Source organism: Lacerta agilis, chromosome 12, assembly GCF_009819535.1.
Source record: "Lacerta agilis isolate rLacAgi1 chromosome 12, rLacAgi1.pri, whole genome shotgun sequence".
Classification (NCBI taxonomy): domain Eukaryota; kingdom Metazoa; phylum Chordata; class Lepidosauria; order Squamata; family Lacertidae; genus Lacerta; species Lacerta agilis.
Window position 1 is genome coordinate 24,998,230 of NC_046323.1, and position 20,666 is coordinate 25,018,895.

Below are 20,666 nucleotides of genomic sequence, written 5' to 3' on the forward strand. Positions count from 1 at the left end.
TGAGCTGTTGTCTACTGGCAAATTCCACTACCCCCCCCCCCAAATGCTGATAAAACCTGAGTAGTCCTAGCAACTGCATTAGAGGTCTGAGCCTGTACAGGAAATCAATTTTTAGGATTGCAAACAGCTACCACAACCCTAAGCCTCACTGGTTCAGATGGCTGTCTTACTGTGGTTAGGAGTGCAGTCTTACTTCCAAACAAAAATGCTTCATAATACAACCACCCCCTCAAGCCCCACTGTAAGCAAGACAGGAAAATGCAAAAGAAAAGAAAATTACTTTCTTTCGCTTGGAAACTAGCATTCCCAGAGGGGTAAGAAAACACAAGCCACAAAACAGCAACAGAGGAATATCTCGGAAGTAATACTGTGGCGGAACTCTTAGCTGAACAAGGAGCGGGATATAAACGAAAGATGCAGATGCAGAACTCAGCAACAAATTCTTGACAGGTTCTGTGTATGTGTGTGTGGCTATATAATACATGCATGCATATATTATACACGGAGACACACACTGTGTCACACACACACACATATGCAACTATCTATCAGATCGAGAAGCTGAGTCAGCAAAGAGCTTCTTACCTGAGCTGATCATGCTGTGCATTCTTTGCTGAGCCAAGAGCTGGTCACATCCCGAAACTCCATCTGAGGAAAAACACGATTCACTCTCGTAAATTGTCTGCAGCATATTCCAATCAGACTGCACTTCTGCTACATGAAAGATTCATCATCAACCGTTCAGAGGCGTTGGAAACGACCCCTTCTGCTCCTGCTTCCTCCTCCCCATGATGAGTGGGTTTTTTTAAATAAAAAAACCCAAACCAAAAAGAATACTAAATGGCACTAAATTACCAGCATGTGCATATGTATACGTACAAATGAAATATTTCTATACACACGGTTTCCTAAAGCATCAACTATGACAGCAACCCAGTTTAAAAACCATTTTACCCTGCCGCAGAAGCTTAAGGCACAATGATACACAGGTATTTTTAATAAATAAAATACCGGTAAAATAAAACTGTTGATTATTATGCACCTCTCTAGTTGTGTTAGCTGTGCTCTGGAAGCCAAAAGCAGGTGGAGGCGGGATATATTTCTCCCTCAGGTTATTCTTGGGAGTCGAGTGAGAGAAATAAAACCACTTAAAAACAAAAACAAGCAAGCACAGTTTCTAGGGACTTGACTCCCCAGGGGTTTAAGTTTCAATTACTCCCAACCCTGGCAAGTGATTCTGTCTCTGGGTCCTCTTCCTCCTCCTCCTCCTCCTCTTTGATTGCCTGCCTGCCTGCCTGCCTGCCTCTCTCTCTCTCTCTGTGCAAAGTTGGCCAGAGCTTGTGAGAGCTCATTTGCATACGGATCAACAACAGCCTGGCCCACAGGCAACAGAAATAGAACAATGGCTGGCCTGAGCCAAAAATAGGTCAAGCATGGCCAGATGATTGGAGCCTGCATGAATGCATTTAAAAATACCTCAGCTCACCCAGCTGGCCAGTCCCTGTCTTTTTTCTTTTTTCTTTTTTTAAAGAAAAAGCTGCAGGTCTCCAGCGTGATCCCCTCCAAAGCGATTACCTTGTCCTAATGCCAAACCTGCCTCTGTCTGTATTATGTGCTTATGTTACTGTGCCTCCCTGCGTGTTTATGTGTGATGGAGAGAGACCTGCGTTTCGACTGTGTTTTTGATGCCCTCGCTCCTTTTTGAGTGGACCATGTGTCATCTTTTGACAAGAGAGCAAAAGGGGAACAGGTCCGTGCTGGGTCTAAAATAATACCGTGGAAGCTTCTGCTCATAGTGCGGCTTCTGCTTCTCCCACGCGTAGCAAACCTATTTTTGTTGCCTGCTTCTCTGGCTGCGTTGCAGAGAGTTGGCTGGAGCCCTACTATATCGCCGCTCAGTTGCAAGATGTACAGGCAACTGACAACAAAGAAAGAAACACCCCCCCCCCAAAAAAATAAGCCAGCTGAAAGCCATCACACCCACCCACCCTGCTGCGCCCCACTCCCCAGGGAAGGGAAAGCACATCCAACGAGGAATTGCACTTTGATTTCTGAATAGATTGTTCTCCTTAATGTCAGTTTTCAGCTGCAGCACAGCGTGTTAAGCACTGCAAGCTACAATACCCCTCCATCTGAGAGGAGGGAAGTGCTAAACAATTTATACTGCAGAGCGCTCTAAATATAAAAGGAAGTGTTGTCTTAAAATAGCTGCTTCCAGAGTCGCATAGCAATGTTTAAAGGTATACACACTGGAACGCCTCATCCTGTCTTTCAGAGCTACTCATGGTTTACACTGCAGGGAGAGGTACAGAAGCCAAGTGGGGATACGAGACCATCTAAGCAAATGTGAAGCAGCAGATAACAAAAGAAAGTGTGTGGTTGTCACGTGCATCACTCAAAGTCTCGTTGCCTTCATTCTGAATTATGTGTGTGTGACAATATGCTTTTTGCTTTGGCATCTACTTATACTTAGAAAGGACCTGGTTCCCTGCTTACATTTTTGTGCACCTGCCTACACATTTGGATAAAGCTGGGTGCAGTCCAGCCTGCATTCAGTGGTGCCAACTGCGCATCCGGAGGAAAGCCATGGTTCCCGTATCTCTTGCTCTCCACAGCCTTTTCCTCATGTCAAACAATTGTATTCCAGTTTGCTGCATACACACTCAAGAATGGTCACAAAGGTATCATTCAGTACTTTATTCATTTATCTGGAGTATTTCTTTCCTGCTTTATAGCTCCGAGAGCTTCTCAAAGTAGCTTACGCAAGGTCCTCCAAACAAAACCCTACTCAATTCTGGGACAGGAATGACAACCTAAAATTTTTTATCACACAGCGTGTCTATACGGAACCAGGATTATTCAGGCTCTTGTCTTTGTTCTTCGTGACAGCATACCAGACAGCATCTCTCACAAAAGACTCCTCTGAGGCAAAGGAGTGGGGTGAGCTGTTGGATCCTCCTCAGCCATGATGGAAGCAGACTTCCCTTTCATGCCAGTTTTCAGTTGCCAGTTGCCAGGCAACAGTTCCCAAACTCAGTCCATGATGGATGGTTTCTCCATATGTTGTTGGGCTACAATTCCCTGACCACCGGGCCTCCAGGTTGGAGTGAATGAGAGCTAATCGCAATATCACCTGGAGAGTCTCCCATTCCTATCGTAGACTCAGGCCTCATCTGCAGTACACATTTAAAGCAGGATTTAAAGCCCTTTGAACAGTCATCATTCCTTAGGGAGAGGGATTGATTAAGCCACTGCACGAATTGTAGCTCTGTGAGGGGAACAACTAAACAACAACAAAGCAATTTTCAGCACCCTTAGCAAACTACAGCTCCCAGGATGCTTTGGGGGGTGGGGGTGGGGGAAAGCTATGACTGTTTATGTTGTTCAGTCGTTCAGTCGTGTCCGACTCTTCGTGACCCCATGGACCAGAGCACGCCAGACACGCCTATCCTCCACTGCCTCCTGCAGTTTGGCCAAACTCATGCCAGTCGCTTCGAGAACACTGTCCAACCATCTCATCCTCTGTCGTCCCCTTCTCCTTGTGCCATCCATCTTTCCCAACATCAGGGTCTTTTCCAGGGAGTCTTCTCTTCTCATGAGGTGGCCAAAGTATTGCAGCCTCAACTTCAGGATCTGCCCTTCCAGTGAGCACTCAGGGCTGATTTCTTTAAGGATGGATATGTTTGATCTTCTTGCAGTCCATGGGACTCTCAAGAGTCTCCTCCAGCACCATAATTCAAAAGCATCAATTCTTTGGCGATCAGCCTTCTTTATGGTCCAGCTCTCACTTCCATACATTACTACTGGGAAAACCATGACTGTTTATAGTGGCACACTAATGCTTTACATGTAAAAGGCCAATGGGGCCTCACTTAGCAAAGGATAGCATTATGTGCAAATCAGTTTTCAAAATTTGTTTCTTCCAAACAAATTACAAGCAATAACAACAACAACAACAACAACAACAACAACAACAACAATATCAAAGAGAGAGAGAGAATCAAGAGTGAGGTAATTATGGGTGAAAACATGAGCAAAACCCAGCACCACTGCTGACTGGATAGCAAAGGAAGAGGGCTAGGGCTGAAAGACCAGGGGAAATTGTAGGTGCATGAAGGCAGCTATCCTAAGCACAATATAAGGGACTGTAGCCCTGCTTACATGGCAGGTGCCTGATTTAACAATATCCATATTTATGCCTTTTGGTACATGGGTGGGATTTTCACTAGTGGGTTTTTCAATCCTACAATGTGTTGCAAATAATGTAGAAAAGCATAGCTGGTCAAAATGCAAGAGACATGTAATCACTCTCCACAAATGCATCTCAAACCAATCATTTTTAAATATTGCCTGAAATCACCATTACTGTATTTAACAATAATTAGTGGGACAGACTTGAATAAATAAAGCTCTCTTGTTTACAAGTTTCTTCTCATGCGTGGTTGCTCACAAATCAATATGAAGCAGAGCAAAGTGACCAAACTGTATGGATCACTCTTTCTAGTGACGTCAAGATAATCTAAAATGTCACTGTGTCCTCTCGCTGGGTGTGAGTGGCACCTAATCTCTATGTTCTAATGTGGAACACAGGAAAATTACAGAGCATGGCTATCCATAGCAGGAACAATTCAGCAGCAGCGTATCTATACCCCCCCCCACTGATAGAAATGAAAATCTAGTTGTGTCTTTGTGCTGCACCCATTAATTTAAGTGAAACCTATTCAGAAGATCTTCTCAATGGGCTGTGCATTTGGATTTGCAGGAAACGAAGGTGAGCTAGCAAAGGGGAAGCCAGCTTTATTTATTTTCCTTGATTGCTGTCTCCCACCATGACAAAAGGTTCAGGTAACTAACAATCAACTCAAAACAAGAGGCAGCACAGTTTCAAAACTCATTGTTAGTTCCAAAACCCAGGTTATGCTACTCTGTTACCATCTACCTGCCAAATGTCACTAATGTGATTCCCATTAGTGCAAGAGCACTCAAGGTCTTTCCCTGGTGCTCACTGAGTCTTTAAGTCCCTAGGCCATAAGTGCATACCCTTCAACGTTTCTCCAATGAAAATAGGGACGTCCCGTTCCATAATAGAAATTTTTACTATTTAAGGTATACCCGACACATCTTACTGGTTTGCCCCAGCCACTCTGGGCAGCTTCCAATATATATAAATACATGATAAAGCATTAAAAAAACCTTCCCTATACAGGATTCCCTTCAGACGATTCGGGGGTTGGATAACTCCATACCCTCCAACATTTCTCCAATGAAAATAGGGACACCCTAAGGAAAAGTGGAACATTCTGGGATCAAATCAGAAACCAGGGCAGCTTCTCCATATCAGGGACGTCCTTGGAAAATAGGGACACTTTGGGAGGATCTGTAAGTGGTGAGGGTGCTTACCCTTTCCCCCCCTTGAAAATTACATAGACCTGAGGAAGGAAGCTGGAAAAGTGACACTCTTTCCCACTTATTTCAGCTCTATGTCCTTTTCAAGCCTTGGATTAATTCTACTGGATCCCAGTACTCCTGGGGGGGATGTTTATGTGTGGGTTCTCTCTGTGTGTCTCTCTGTGGCGAGGGCTGATCTGTGGGTGGAAGGAGAGGAGGGAGAATTAAATGGAAGGTGTGATGCCCATAGCACTTGCTCACAAATTTAGGTTGTGTCCATGGGCCTAAAAACATCGTTGTACCTCATGTTAGATGCTACTGTCCTTTGGCAGCCAACTTTAAACTATTAGCAGGCTAACAAACCCTTCCCAAGAACCAGAAAAATGGGGCAGGTCTGGCATCGTGGCGGTGTGAGGCTTCAGATGGCAGCTCAAGTTGATACCAATCTCTCAGCTTTACTCAGCTCTCGTCCTTTCCAAGGCACAGTCAGGTAAGAGAGGCCTGCTCCAAATGAGGCATACATGCCTGCAGGTGGGAACTGAATGGTAAATTGAACCACAAATTCTAGAGCATAGAATTGGATGGCCATCCTCTTAAAAAAAAATGGCCTCGTGATTTGTTTTCCAGATTTGTTGATACTTGATAAGCTAGCAACCTGTGTATCTGATGCTGAAAAGTTTTCAGTAACATTTTATACATGCTTATTCATGAACATAACACATGGTCTCAACAATGATTTCTGTAAGATTATTTTTCAGCAGACTTTTGACTTTCAAGTAACTTTCAAACCTCTGCTCATCCATGAAGCTTACTGGGTCGCTTTGAGCAATTCATCTCACCTTTCAGCTTATCATGGAGTTATTTTAAGGATAAACTAAGCCTAAATTGTAGCCTGCTCTGTATAAGAAATAAAAGACATGTAAGCAACTGAAATTACAAATCATTCAATAACCTTGACATGGCAGACTAGAGTAATCAAACCTGAATTAGAGGATTGGGGAGAGGGGTGGGGGTGGGGAGACAGTGTTAAACAGCTCTGAGACTAGCTGTGTCTCCAAAGGATATTTGAGCGTGTGAGATTTTCTGCATCATTTGACCTGCTAGGATAATTACTAACCTGCTGTTATTACCTCCCCTTTTCACACTGAAATACTTCAAGGTATTTTTATCTTTGGGGAATTTGTGGCTAGTTTGCATGATTCATTTGCTCTGCAAGGGAAAATAACATGGTGCAAAAATAATAGAATGGTACAGAGTTGGAACAGCGAGCTACCTTGCACTTTTTTTCTAACAGGTGAAGTGCAGCAATGCACACAATGAGTTTGACAGCAGTGGGGGGACAGGAAAGGTCCCAGAGGACATATCCATCTCTGAACCCTCTTTGCAAGAGAAGCGGCCTTATTCATACTTTTCGTATCAACACACAAACCAAGGAAGAGCTGTCCCCCATTAGACGATGGCGTGGTGGAATTGTGCAACTCACCTGACCTCCTTTCAGCAGCATCACTGCTACATGCTGGTACAGAAAAGGAGGTGGGGAAGGCAGTGGTGAGGTCAGCACACTGCAAACATGACAGTGGAGCCAATCTGGCACTCCTCTTGGCACATTCGCACCACTCCCGCTCTCTGTCCCAGTATGCAGCAGTAATGTAGGCAGAGGGAGGTCTGGTGAGTGCTGCAGCTCCACTATGTACTGGATATCCTTTGAAATCTGCACTTCTCTGAATTTTGTGATGCAGTTCTTCAACCAACCAACATGTACAGAAATGCATACAGTAGACGAAAATGTGCACAAAAAGTGTGTATTTGTGAAAATAACATACAGAAGAAAACCACTGTTTGCAAAAATAGGTTTATTAGTCAAAACTGCATACCAATATGTGTTAATTCAGAGAAATGTAGCCATATTTGCACGAGGGTTGTTTTTTTAAACAACAACAACAACAACAACACAGAAATTGCTGTGGAAATGTGGAAAACTGAATTCAGGATTGAGAAAAATGAGAAACTGCCCTGAGACCTCCGGATATAGGGCGGTATATGAATTCAATAAATAAAAAATACACCAAAATGGGCAAAGATGCCCCTCCCTAGTAGGAGCAGCGATTATAGAATTGTAGAGTTGGAAGGGACCCTAAGAGTCATCTAGTGCAACCCTCTGCAATGCAGCAATCTCAACTAAAGCATCTATGACAGACAGCTATCGAAACTCTGCTTAAAAACATCCAGTGTAGGAGAGTCTGCCACCTCTCATGGGAGCCTGTTCCACCATCAGAGAGCTCTTACTGTTAGAAAGTTCTTCCTGGTGTTTAGCTGGAATCTCCTTTATTTGTAACTTGAATGCATTGATCTGGGTTGTGTGTTCTAGAGCAGGAGAAAACAAGCTTGCTCCATCTTCCATGTGATATTTGAAGATGGCTGTCATACAATACCATGCAGCTATACAGTACTCCCTCTGGTTATGGAATCCTGCTTTTCCTAGCAGGCTGATTTCCTAGCAGTGACAATTAGGTTGAGGTGGCTTTGAAGCAAGAAATTGCTTCTCCTTCTCCTCAAGATTAGTCCCACTGAACAACTTACATGCTACCTCCTCAAGGATGTGGAGGAGCTGTGGCCTTCCAGATTTCGTTGGGACTTCAACTCTCATGAGCCTCTGTGTGGCCAATGGTCAAGGATGATGGGGAAGTGGAGTCCAGCAACATGCAAAGTGCTGGACCTAACTAACTGAACTAACTAACTAACTAACTAACTAACTAACTAACTGGAGCATGGTTAGTTAGTTACTCAAGTTAGTATGGCAACTCATGCATGGTTGTTCTTGCCTCCACAATTGGATGCAGTAAGGTTCTGAATACTGCAGAAGAAGAATATTACTGTACTGCTTGCTAGTTTCCCACAAGGCCTCTGGTTGGTCACTGTGAGAACGGGATGTTGGACTAGATGGGTCACTGGTCTGATCCAACAGGACCCTTCTTATGCTCTACCAAAGTGCAAACAAATAGCAAATGTGGCTACTTCCTTGGGCCTTCCACCCCACTGGGAGAAATAACAGATCAGGTTGCCATCTGAGAGGCCTCTTGGCTCCTCCATTGCTTGACCACGTTGGATGCTTCATGATTTTGTGCTTGATTCTCTCATTGATTGGAGTAATGCTCTTTATGAACCAACAAGAGCCTGCCATTTCCCACACGCTCCAGCAACAAGAAAACATCACAACTCTGAACTGAATCAGTCTTTGCCCAGAATTTAACAGCCTGGGTCCTACACCTCACCCTGCATTTATAGCTAACGTAACAACAATAAACGTGTGAGGCCCACAAAAGCACTTGGATATGCAGTGGTTAATGCTTATAGGCGTGCTGTGGCCAAGCCAGTTCACTAAAAAACAAACACTCAAGAAATTGGTAGGTTATTTAAAAAGATGAGCATTGCGGCATCATGGAAGAGGTATGCACGCGACACCTAGCATATTATTGCTTTCAGCTCCAGCTACTCTCGTGCTGAGCTCTACAGGCATGCTGCTCAGGATGTGGAGAAGAACGCTGGCAAGAAGCATTACATCGCATCTCAGGAATCTCTCCAAATGTTTTCCTTTCCACATGTGATAAATAGTGCTGCAATTTCCTCCTTGCCTGATTTAAAGAAAATGCCAAGGTTCCAAGGTTATAGAAAGCCCACTGCAGACTGAAACTTGAACTCTACAACTTTAGCTACCTGGGAAGGGAGTAAAGGGTTTTTTGCCACAACTGATCATACGTTGTAAAATAGGATGGCTAGAGGGGCACATCAGTAAGTCCAAATGTTGGCACTTGCAGTTTTGAAAATTTGATAATTATCTATTTACAAAAATGGGTTGTAGTATGACAACCTCACAACAGAAGGGAGGACTTTTGTGGGGTGGGGGCTCCAAAAAAAAACCCAACTCCCTAAAATAAAACGGCATTTGCTGCACCACCAAAAGTGAGCAATGATGGAGCCAGGCAGGGGAGCTTGAGAGTCACTTCCAGATCTTGGGACACCACACCTGAAAAGGCCGTGTCTCGGCTCTCTACCCACCCCATTACTGATGGTGAAAGGGCCCAAAGCAGGACTGCAGAAGGAAAGTTTTGTGGCAGGCTCATGCGGATGAAGGTGTTTCTTTAAATTGTCTGAAGCCAGTCCTAAAGTCTTTACCACTTCTCTTTGTGAACGAACATGGTGGTGGCTGATATAGGTCCCTTTCTTTCCAGTGACATGACTGATGAGGGGCGTAACTGCGCACCGTTTTGTGTTCCTGTCTCTCTCTCTGCTCTTTTATATGTGGCAGCCATTTCGGGCTATTCAACAAACGTACCCTGAAGCTATTTTGTTAGGCCTTGTCCCCTTTTGGTGCCCACAATACTTTCTCAACATTCCAAATCTGCCCATTGGCCTCAAAAGGTGGGCAGCCTCTGAGTCAGTGATTGCCCTACCTCGCATAAGCTATAAAAAGCAGGACACATTTTAAAGGGGGTCTCCTACGCTCCTGGAATGCTTTCTTCCATCTTACCTAAATCCACACTTTGACGCAACTTCACTGCCCTCCTTCACCTGTGAGAAAAGCTGGACGCTATGGTTAGTCCTCTAGAACTGGGAATATTGGGCACAAAAGCGCTGCTGTGCTTGCACAGGGGGTCGTATAGTATGGAATTATTAGGCCACTGCTGCTCACTGCCCCGCTCCCAAACCCAGCATTTTTATTTCTCCATTTCCCATCATTCTCTGTAGCAGGACTTGTATTCTGAAAATGCAGATTGCTTCTATGTAACTCATAGCAATATATATATATATATCCCAACTATAAGCTAGTTTCAAAACTGCAATAAAACTCATTCCACAGGGCAAGTTAGACTGGCTGAAAATATATTTATATGTGAGGATAGAAATAAATATTAATTCTTTTGTGAAAGGGGTTATAAATAAATATCCCTGAATAGTAAAGCTACAAGATCCAAGTGTTTTATTGTGCCACCTGGAGACAAGAGCTGACAAGGTAATTGTTAGTTTCCTTCTAAATCTACCACAATAAAGAGGTCTATTATGCAGAGCTGGTGCACAGCTTATTGCTGCTTCAAGTGCTAATGAAGCCTCTGAAGGCAAATTTTATTGTAATAGTGTCACGGCAGGAATTCATTGCTCATGGAACTTTTTAGCAAAACCAATGTATTAGCAGTGTAGAATAGCTTCTTTTATTACTAGCAAACGCGAATGAATATCGGTGGTTCGCAATGTTTTGCTCTGCTAATATTTGTCTATGCACACAATTTTAAAGGCAGGCATAGTAAACATCAAGGGGCACGATCCGACAGAACGCACTCACGTCTAACAGTGAAATTCTAACTGTGTCTACTCAGAAGTAAGTGCTATGGAATTCAGCGGGGCTTACTCCCAAGAGAGTGGGATTGAGACTGCATGCAGCCTGTAATTTCCTTGCTCCTGAGAAGATATGGCACTGTTAATGATTATTTTAGTGAATGAACCCTCCTGCCCCAGATCGATGCAAACTACGCCTCTAAGGGCTTTGTTATTGTGGTGCTCAGCAGTAAACTAAACCTGATTTAAATAGCATCTATTCGTTATTTCTCTCCTTCCCTTTCAGCCCCTGTGCCCCCCCATAACCTCTGTGGAGGGTCAGGGTGTCTTCCTGAACAGCCTGTGGAAGGCTGATGAAAGAAGGGGAAACCCTCCAATGTCTAGCAGAGGCACCTTGCGTGAAATACCTCCACTGGCTTTGGTGCAAATTCCCACTCATGCAGTTCATGAGCCCCAACCCTGTAGAGAGTGTTTAGGGGGTGCACAGAAGAGAGGAAGTGTTGGTTGTTTTATCTTCCTTCTACTCATGCAATCTCATTGTGATTTCCTTTCCATTGTTCACTTTATCGGATAAAGTACAGAAAGCCCAAAGCCATGGATTCATACTTATAGCTCTGACTACAACTTTTTGGGGAGAGGCGGGGAGGTGCTCCAAAAGTAATTTTCCGATCCTTAGTTTGTAGGTACCCTGAATGTGGACATTATTGCAACTAGGCGTACAACATATATTGAACAGTTTTGCCATCGTATTGTCAAATTTGTATTTGCAAACCAAGGTATGACTTTAAAACACAGCTGAGATTCCCCCCCCCCAAAAAAACGTGTAGGATCCAGCTTGTTGGCCACACATAATTAACTTATAGCAGTGTCTATGTTTAAAGAGCAATATACCTCTGGTAGCCGAATAAGTGTCCCTGTTTCAGGACACATGTATGATGCCATGCCTCTCATAAAACTGTCCTGTTGTAAGTATACATATCTGAAGTGTTTCACTCTAGCTAAACCCTTTGTTGAAGAACACCTTGTAAGGCTCTTCTAAATGGCACAACCTTAAAAGCTCTGGGGGGCCATAATTCTGCAAACTGGAAGCCAGTGCAGACAGCAATTCTCTGAGCTGAACACAAATCTAGGAAGTCTGCTGCCAACAACAATGGAATTCTTTCTTTTATTATACTGTTTAGATTTTAAAAGGTGGGCAAAGCTAAGTAATATGAACTGGAATGGCGGATAAAGATACAGACCATTTGAAAATGCACTGCATAGGAATGGGCTGATTTCTCTACCCAGGTATTCTGCCTTTTATAGTGTCTAGAACCAACATTTTAAGGAAATGTATTATCAGAGCAGTCATACTTTCCCAGCCAGAGCAGTTTAAATTGCAACTTCAAAGCCAAGTACTCAAAATTTTGTGCTGCAGAAAACCTCTAGGGCCAAATAATAACAACAACAACAACAACAACAACAACAACAACAACAACAACAAATACTCCTTTCTTGGCCATGTGATTGTGGGGACGTGTAGGCTAGGATAGAAAGTGAGGTACATACGAAAATAGCTACTTTTTAATTGACATGGAGTTTTTAATATTACTGTTTTGAAGTGCAGGAAACTGCTGCATCCTCTAATTCCTGGCAAAGGAGGCAATGGTTGCTGTTAGGAAAGACTCACCAGTGTTACTTTCTTTTAAAAGCAAATGAAAGAGGAAATGAATGTGCCATCATTTATTTTAACTTAAAGCTAAATGTAAAAATAAAAGTGAATGTGAAAAAATGTGGGGAGGAGGGGCATTGGTGTTGGTTTTTCACATTCATCTTTGTCCAATCTGCCTGAGGGAGGGGTGCAAAGTTTCCAAATCCAACACCATTTGGATAGAAAACACTGAAGTTGCAAGCAACAGAACACAGGATAGGGCTCCTTTGAAATCAATGGCAAAGCAAAGGTAAAAAATCAATGCAATTACAAGAAAACAAAACGATGAAATGAAATTTCCTTGATAGCGCGGGTTCTAACAATTATGTTGGGGGCAGAAATCAAAGAGTATGAAAAGCAAAAGGGACAGCAATTTTTATGCTTCGTATACCCCCAGCATTCACTGCCTAAGTGCCTTCAAGTAATTCTGGCATCAAGTCTGAGACCATTAGCACTGATACTAAAACTGCTAAAGGAGACCCTGTTCACAAGCTGGCACCCATCTGTGACACATACAATTATTTGTGATTAAGCCAAATTTCAAATTAAAGGAAATGCTACACTTAATAAACAAGGAATTAAAAAAATCAATGCATAACACAACTGAGTAGGAATAAACATTTACGTCAAACTTGCTTGATCCCTAAGGAAAAATTATGTCCTTATTATATCACTGTGAAAATGAGTTCTGAAGTTATGTTCCCCTCCGAGGAATGATTATTATATTCAAAATTAAGCCAGGATTTGCAGTTGCCTAGTAGCTAAAATATCTTCACCTGGTAAAAACTGACTTTAAAAGGTCCCTGTTGATAACTTTAGGGACAAAAACAAACAAACAAAAAACATCATTCTCAAGCTGTATAAAAATGAGTCACATGCAATTTCAAGTTCAAAAACATGATATTTCTTTCTGATTTTTCCTATAAGCCATTTCCCTTTATAGGCATTTTCTTATCTCTTTTAGTAATAATTATTATAGCACTGTATATAAGCACTGCTTTTTGACATATGGGAATTTTAACATAATCTAGCTTGAGTCTGCAATATTAATGATGCTGGGGAACAGTAACGTGCTCTATGACTGATCATATAAAAGTGAAGTACACATGTTAAAATAAATAAATGTTGTAGCTTATCATACAACAGAGTAGCCCAAAATGGTGTTGTACGCATCCAGAACGCACACAAAGCAGTAGCTGCCATATCTCCCCTTTGAAGACACGTGGAAGTTCCACATGCAACACATACATGTCTTAGGATGGAAGCAGGGGAGAAAGATGGGAATATTCTTCCTTTGGACACTACAATGGCAGTGAGAAAAGCAGATGTTTCACATAGTTTCCCCTCTTTATCATAACAATCCTGGGCTGGATCTAGACACATTAAAAAAAAGTGTTTCAGAAAAACACGTTGTAAACCTCAAAGTGGGAAATCACATTGGCAAAAGACAGAACTCCACAGCGCCATGTGGTGTCACAGTGTTTCGTTTGTTATTACTGTTTCGTTTGTTATTATGTTATGTGTTTTGGTGTTTTATACCAGAAACCACCCTGTGATGATCAGATGAAGTGCAGTACATAAAATTAATAAATAATAATAACCACCACCAACATCCTTTGGCTTCTATTGTCCACCCTGAACCTAAGGAAGATAAAGCACAGAGGAAAGTTGTTTAGAGATACATGTGCAAAAATTAAAAATGACTTAATGCAAAGGCATCCCTTCTACTGTAACCTGGACATTATATGGTGAGCCGATATAACCACCCTTAGGCACATGCCATTCCCAGCTCCTCCATACACTTTCTGGGGTGGTAGCAGCCACAGATCAGTAGCATAGCCCATGGCTTGCATGCAGAAGGAACCAGCTTTAATTCCTGGCGTCTACAGGTAGGGCTTGGAAAGGTCTGCTGCCTGAAACTATGGAGAGCGGCTGGAGAGCATAGACAACTCTGAGCTAGACTAGAGGGGCCACTGCTCTGACCCCAGCTTCCCATGTTCTATTAGCACATCATTGGAAAGAAACAAGATACTCTTTCATTTCGGCCAAAGAGAGCTGTAGGATTTTGAGCTTTAGTTAATTGCTTAGAAAGCAAACGAACATCTGCATTTACAGGTCAAAGGATAACTTTTCATGTGTATATGCAATTGTTTACTGTTACTAAATGTAGAGACGGTTCCATTGCGTATGAAAGTACTCAGGAAAGTACCCGAGGGGATTTGAAAGTAAATATTTACGAAGTTCATCACAGAGAGAAACACTGTTGTGTATACCACGGGTTGCATTTTCAAAGGATGGATTTCAAGTGCTTAGGAAGGATTGTTAATGACAGGCTCGCCTGCATGAGTCAAGTTATGGAGTTATTTTAATAGGTTTCTTTACATGAAAAACAAATGAAAAATGAGGATAAATGAAAAAATTCTGGTTTCTGTTGCGTGCGTTTGTATAGCTGCTCAGAAAATATTTAGATGATTCTGCTCATGGTATCATCGCTGCAAGGGCATTTGTATAGAAGCCTCTCTGCAGTTAGGGTTTTATATTGAAATGTGGGGGTTCAAATGTGGAGAGGGTCTTTCACTAAAAGCATAACTTCTTCCCTCTAACAGTTTTCAGAGGAGTAGCCATTTTAGCCTTTTGCAGCAAAAACAACGAAGTATTGTATCACCTTAAACACATTTATTGGCTTTTGTGGATTTGAGTCCACTTAATCACAGGCACCTTGGTGCCACAAAACACTTTGGATGTTGTTATTCGGTAGTAAAGAAAAGACACTATTGAATGTTCTTGAGAAGAATATTAAGGCAGTAATGGACCCTTGCTCTCCTGAGTTTTTGAAATGAAAAGAGCTTGAAGAACCACCTTGTCTCATAGATACCAACACACTTCGCTCCATGTCCCACCACCATCTCAGGTCTGATGGATGGCTTCATGATATATAGGGCCTCCTTGGTCACTGTGTCTCAGCAGTGAAATGTCATACATCCATGGACACCCACCCACTCACACCCCAGAAAGTCAATTTAGTACAATATTTTCCTGTGTTCCAGCTCATGATCAAAACCCAGCTTTTTAGGAGGACTTTGGAAAATGTGATCGAATAGTTGAGGGCAACGTTGTTTGGCTTTTCCGTCGCTGTATTGATCTCTGATTGCTTTTAGCCCCCTTGAAAAGCCAGATATTTGTGCAATATAAATCCTTTTAAAAATAATAAAATAACTACATAAAAGTATATCTATGAAAGAGTAAAGAAAGGGCATGAAGAGAAATTCAATTGCTTTTCAGTTTACTAACAAAAAACTCTCAAACCATTGTGAGCAAGACTCCCAATGTTTCTTGCTGTTTGTCATGAACTCTTCTGAGACCCAACTGGGGAGATGGGACGAGGATGACTAGATCCTAAAGAATGGAGTGGATTTCCATTTCCAAGTCCTTTTTCTCCTTCTGACTCAGAATAGAGAACTTCTCTATCGTCATGTTCCTCATCTAGTGACAGGAAGAAGTGAACAGATTCTGCCATTGTTTTTGTGTATGTTCCCCTCAGAGGTAGTAACCCTGAAGCTTCTGGCCTACACTACAGAGATCCTATATATTACAGGCAAATCCTGGAGTGCATCAATGCCATAGAACTAAAAAGAACTAGAAAAATGTTTGATGAATGTTTGGTATTCAGACTGTCAGCAAACAAATAGAAGATAACAAATGGAAATCTGAGAACTATTTTCCTACTAATGCATCTGCCAGAACAGAATGGAACAGAACATAGGGAGGACACCCAACCTGTCTCTCATCCAGTATCCTAATGACATCCTGTGATAGACAGATGGGCAAGAAAATCCACTGTCAAAGTTGGCCTGTGAAGATGGGGCCAGGTTCAGCATTTGACCCACGAAGTCAAAAGGGCTTCCCATCTCTGTTATAGTGGATGGCACAGAAACAACTATGACAACACAGTTAACGCACAGCAAAACAGCTCTGAATGGGATTGGCACAGCTTGTTATGATCCCTGGCCTGCTGTTGTTTGCTTTCTTTCAACCAGAGGCAGGAGACAATGTCAGTCATTCGGGATGTTTATGTTAAGCAGGTTTTTGTTATTTACAGATAGATAGACACACACAAACGCACATGCTGGACATTTTTAGTTAAATTTTAAATGCTAAGTTTCTTTAAATTTTCCTATTAAAATACATATTTTATTATGTAAAGGGAAGGTTAAAATGCCATTTTGTATGGGTTTTTTTTAAGTTCCCCTTTGAATTCATCCCCCCACATCTGGTTAAAATTCCTGGGCACTATAATGTCCACCACTTATTCTCATAATGTGAGATTGCTCTGTAGTAACAGATTGCCATATATAGTGCAACATAGCATTTAGTGCATCCTGGAGTAATTAAGAGTAGACTTGAGAAAACAGGCAACAGGTAAAAATAGGCAACAACGAAAACACAGCCACAACATTATGGTGGCGCATTATGTCATTTAGAAAATAATGGTAGGGATTGTTTTACCCCCCCCTCCTTTTCATAGCACCTTCACTACTAGAAAAAGAACTAGGATGAGAATAAACAGAGGTAGAAAGTAAGTGGAACAACAACAGCATATTCCCATAAACGCAAGCATTGGCAACAATTCAGTGAAATGTTCCTGCAAAATGCAGACATCGGCACGTAAAACAACACTACAAGTTTTTCTTTCTCAATAATAATTCAGTAAATCTGAGCGCAGATCAAAGAGGAAATTGGTGTTCTTTTTTTAACAGCCCTGAAACAGTATGCTCCTTTCTAATTATTAAAAACTACAGTTAAAAGCAAGAAATACAGATCTTAGTTGGCTACGGAGTGATAAAGAAACACAGTCCACCAACAAGGCTGTGTTCCAGATTCCAGCTCTGCATCCGGAGATCTCAACTCTACTCATGTTCTTCGGACTTCACTTTAATGTTGTTTAGCAGATATTTCCCAGCATGGGTTGGTTCAATGGGTGCCAAGTAACCTTTTTAACCCACACCAAGTATTAAAAATAGATTAGTAGACAGGCTGCACACACACTATACCAGGCACCCCCAAACTTGGCCCTCCAGATGTTTTCAGACTACAACTCCCATCATCCCTAGCTATCAGGATCAGTGGTCAGGGATGATGGCAATTGTAGTCCCAAAACATCTGGAGGGCCAAGTTTGGGGGTGCCTGCACTATACCTTTAAAGTACATTTAAAGCACAGTCTTTCCCTCAAAGAATTCTGGACACTGTAGTTTACCCCTGAGAGAGTTACAAATTCCAGCAACTATTAACAAACCACAGTGCCCAGAATTTTGTGTGTGTGTGTGTGTGTGTGTGTGTGTTCTAAAGATATAGTGTGTACACAATCTTAGTGAGCAAACTGCACTGGAAACTGTTCCGGGGCAAAACTAGGAACAAAACACAGGTGCACTGGAGAATGTGGAAGAAATCTAGAGTATTCACACTAATTCCTTTTATTGTGCAAGCAGGGGAGGACTCTAGGACTCGGACAGAGCCTCGCAATGCCAATGCCAACCTTCAATTTATTTAGTACAAATTCAAGCAAGTCTTTTTGTCCTACATTGGGGCTATAAATTGAGCCCAGGGTTACTTTTTCACCATTTAAGACCCTCCAAAAGCAAAGACATCACCTTGCCGACAAGGTATAGTCCGTATAGTTAAAGCTATGGTTTTCCCAGTAGTAATGTACGGAAGTGAGAGCTGGACCATAAAGAAAGCTGATCGCCGAAGAATTGATGCTTTTGAATTATGGTGCTGGAGGAGACTCTTGAGAGTCCCATAGACTGCAAGAAGATCAAACCTATCCATTCTTAAAGAAATCAGCCCAGAGTGCTCACTAGAAGGACAGATCCTGAAGTTGAGGCTCCAGTACTTTGGCCACCTCATGAGAAGAGAAGACTCCCTAGAAAAGACCCTGGTGTTGGGAAAGATGGAGGGCACAAGGAGAAGGGGACGACAGAGGATGAGATGGTTGGACAGTGTTCTCGAAGCTACTAACATGAGTTTGGCCAAACTGCGAGAGGCAGTGAAGGATAGGCGTGCCTGGCGTGCTCTGGTCCATGGGGTCACGAAGAGTCGGACACGACTGAACGACTGAACAACAACAACAACAACATTTTTGCCCATTTTTACTAGGTAAGTGCACAGACATTAGCTAGACGGGATTCTTTAAGGTAACCACAGAAGCAATAATGTTAGTTTCAGAGTCAACTATGGTTTTTGCTGTATTGATTTGTTGTCTGGTTAATTTAATGGTCTCAGCTTGGGTTACCTTCACTGTCTTTTATCCTGAAGAAGCATGGCCAGGAAGGTTGACATCCTCTCCCATGTGGACTATGGAGAACATCCCATCGCTGTCTGAAAAATTGAGTTATTAAAGTCTAGCGCTGATGAACTTTCCTAACTAGCACAACTAACTTCCATTTTCCCTTGCCCATTGGAGAGATTCATTTCTATTTACACATGAGGGCATGGGCATTTTTTTTTTAATTTAAAAAACCCCTGCAATTTATTTATTTCCTAATGAGTGCCTCACAATTAGCAAGTTTGGTGCCAGCTACATGAACCTATTTCCTGTTGTATATAGTTTCCAATTTCCTAGACGCTGCTTCATTTGAGGCAGGTTCTGACCTAAGGCAGTACCCAGTTCTGCTATAAGGTTGGGGGAATCCCACAACAGATTTAGTGGGGTGTACAGTGGGATGGGGCAATGAAGAAGAAGGGCAAATTATGTTGTGTGGCCAAAAGTGCTTGCACTAGCAGGATGGTTTGGTTGGGTATCAGCCCATGGCTCCCTTGTAATATTTACTCCAGGAAAACAAACAGCCCCCAAAAAACTTGACTGTAATAATGGATAAATCCCATCCCATCCTTGGCTCAATTCAGGTTTGGTGTCATTAATATATGTAAGGCCTTCTGAACTCAACTCTCTATTTAGAAATAAACTTGTTTTCAAGTGTGGTGTAGTGGTTAAGAGTGGTAGTCTCGTAATCTGGGGAACCGGGTTCGTGTCTCCGCTCCTCCACATACAGCTGCTGGGTCACCTTGGGCTAGTCACACTTCTTTGAAGTCTTTCAGCCCCACTCACCTCACAGAGTGTTTGTTGTGGGGGAGGAAGGGAAAGGAGAATGTTAGCCATTTTGAGACTCCTTCGGGTAGTGATAAAGCGGGATATCAAATCCAAACTCTTCTTCTTCTTCTTCTTCTAATCATCAGTGCTTTTAATAAGTGTGCTGGTACTCCATACCCTTTAGTACCCCCAGAAAAAAGCACTGATAATCATAACCATCCTCCTCATCTACAACAGTGTGTGTGTGTGTGTGTGTGTGTGTTGGGTGGCCAATGCCTTCTCCCCCAGGACATTCTCGAGCCTTGACAAGCTCACAGATTGTACCTACCTAATGTCCTATTGACATGATATACAAGGGGCTCATCCACACTTCCATTTTCCTCCCCACTTTCTCCAGGGAAGCCTGCTCTTTACAGCTGAATCAGAGCAAATGTCAATTGGGTTTTCCATGGATTGACATTTGCTCCGATTTAGAGGGGGTTTTCCCTGAGAAAGTGGTGGAGAAAATGGAAAACTGCTCGGAGCCATGCCTAGAAAACACAGGAGAAATGGAAAACGTCTCAGAGCCATGCTTTCTAGGCATGGGAGAAGCAAAGTGTGGGCGAGCCCACAAGTTGCAACGCTGTGCTCTTCCCAGAGGTACAGTGGAGCCAGCCTGTTGGAGAAACCTTATTTCTACACTTTTCACACATTTTCAAAAGTTCTCTTTGTGCCATAAAATCTAGCCAAATGTTAGAAGAATCACCCTTTGAGGGAGTGACAGTAGTTTTAATGAAAGCAAATTCAATCCAAGAACATGAATGAAAACAAATAAAAACACTCCAGACTTAAAAAGAAAAGTTAATTGTTCCTTGTTCGAAAAGGAACTGAGCAAGTGATTGGTGCTGAAACATTATCTGAGAAGAAGGGGAAGGAAAGCCACTGGAAGGTTCTGTCGGCAATCTGGAAAACTTGGACTACATCAGAGTGGGGGGCCTTTTTTAGCCAGGGGGTCACACCCCCTCATAGACAAACTTCCAATGGGTCAAGCAGGGTCCTGAAGGCCATATTTGTCCCATCCCCTTCCTCCTAGGCCTGAGATTCCTCATTCCTGTACCATATACAATCCCATGTATACAATTGCACAGGGAACACATAAAAGATTGTGCTGCTGTGTTTATTTGTGTATT

The 20,666-nt window shown here is 42.5% G+C and overlaps 1 protein-coding gene across 1 annotated transcript in view; it reads right to left on the bottom strand.

Moving 5' to 3' along the window:
- The window catches only part of HDAC9 (histone deacetylase 9), a 416,015-nt gene that overhangs the window by 263,486 nt on the left and 131,863 nt on the right, over positions 1-20,666 (bottom strand). The window contains 1 exon segment of the mRNA XM_033164888.1: positions 586-648. Within this exon segment, the coding sequence (XP_033020779.1) occupies positions 586-648 (63 nt within the window).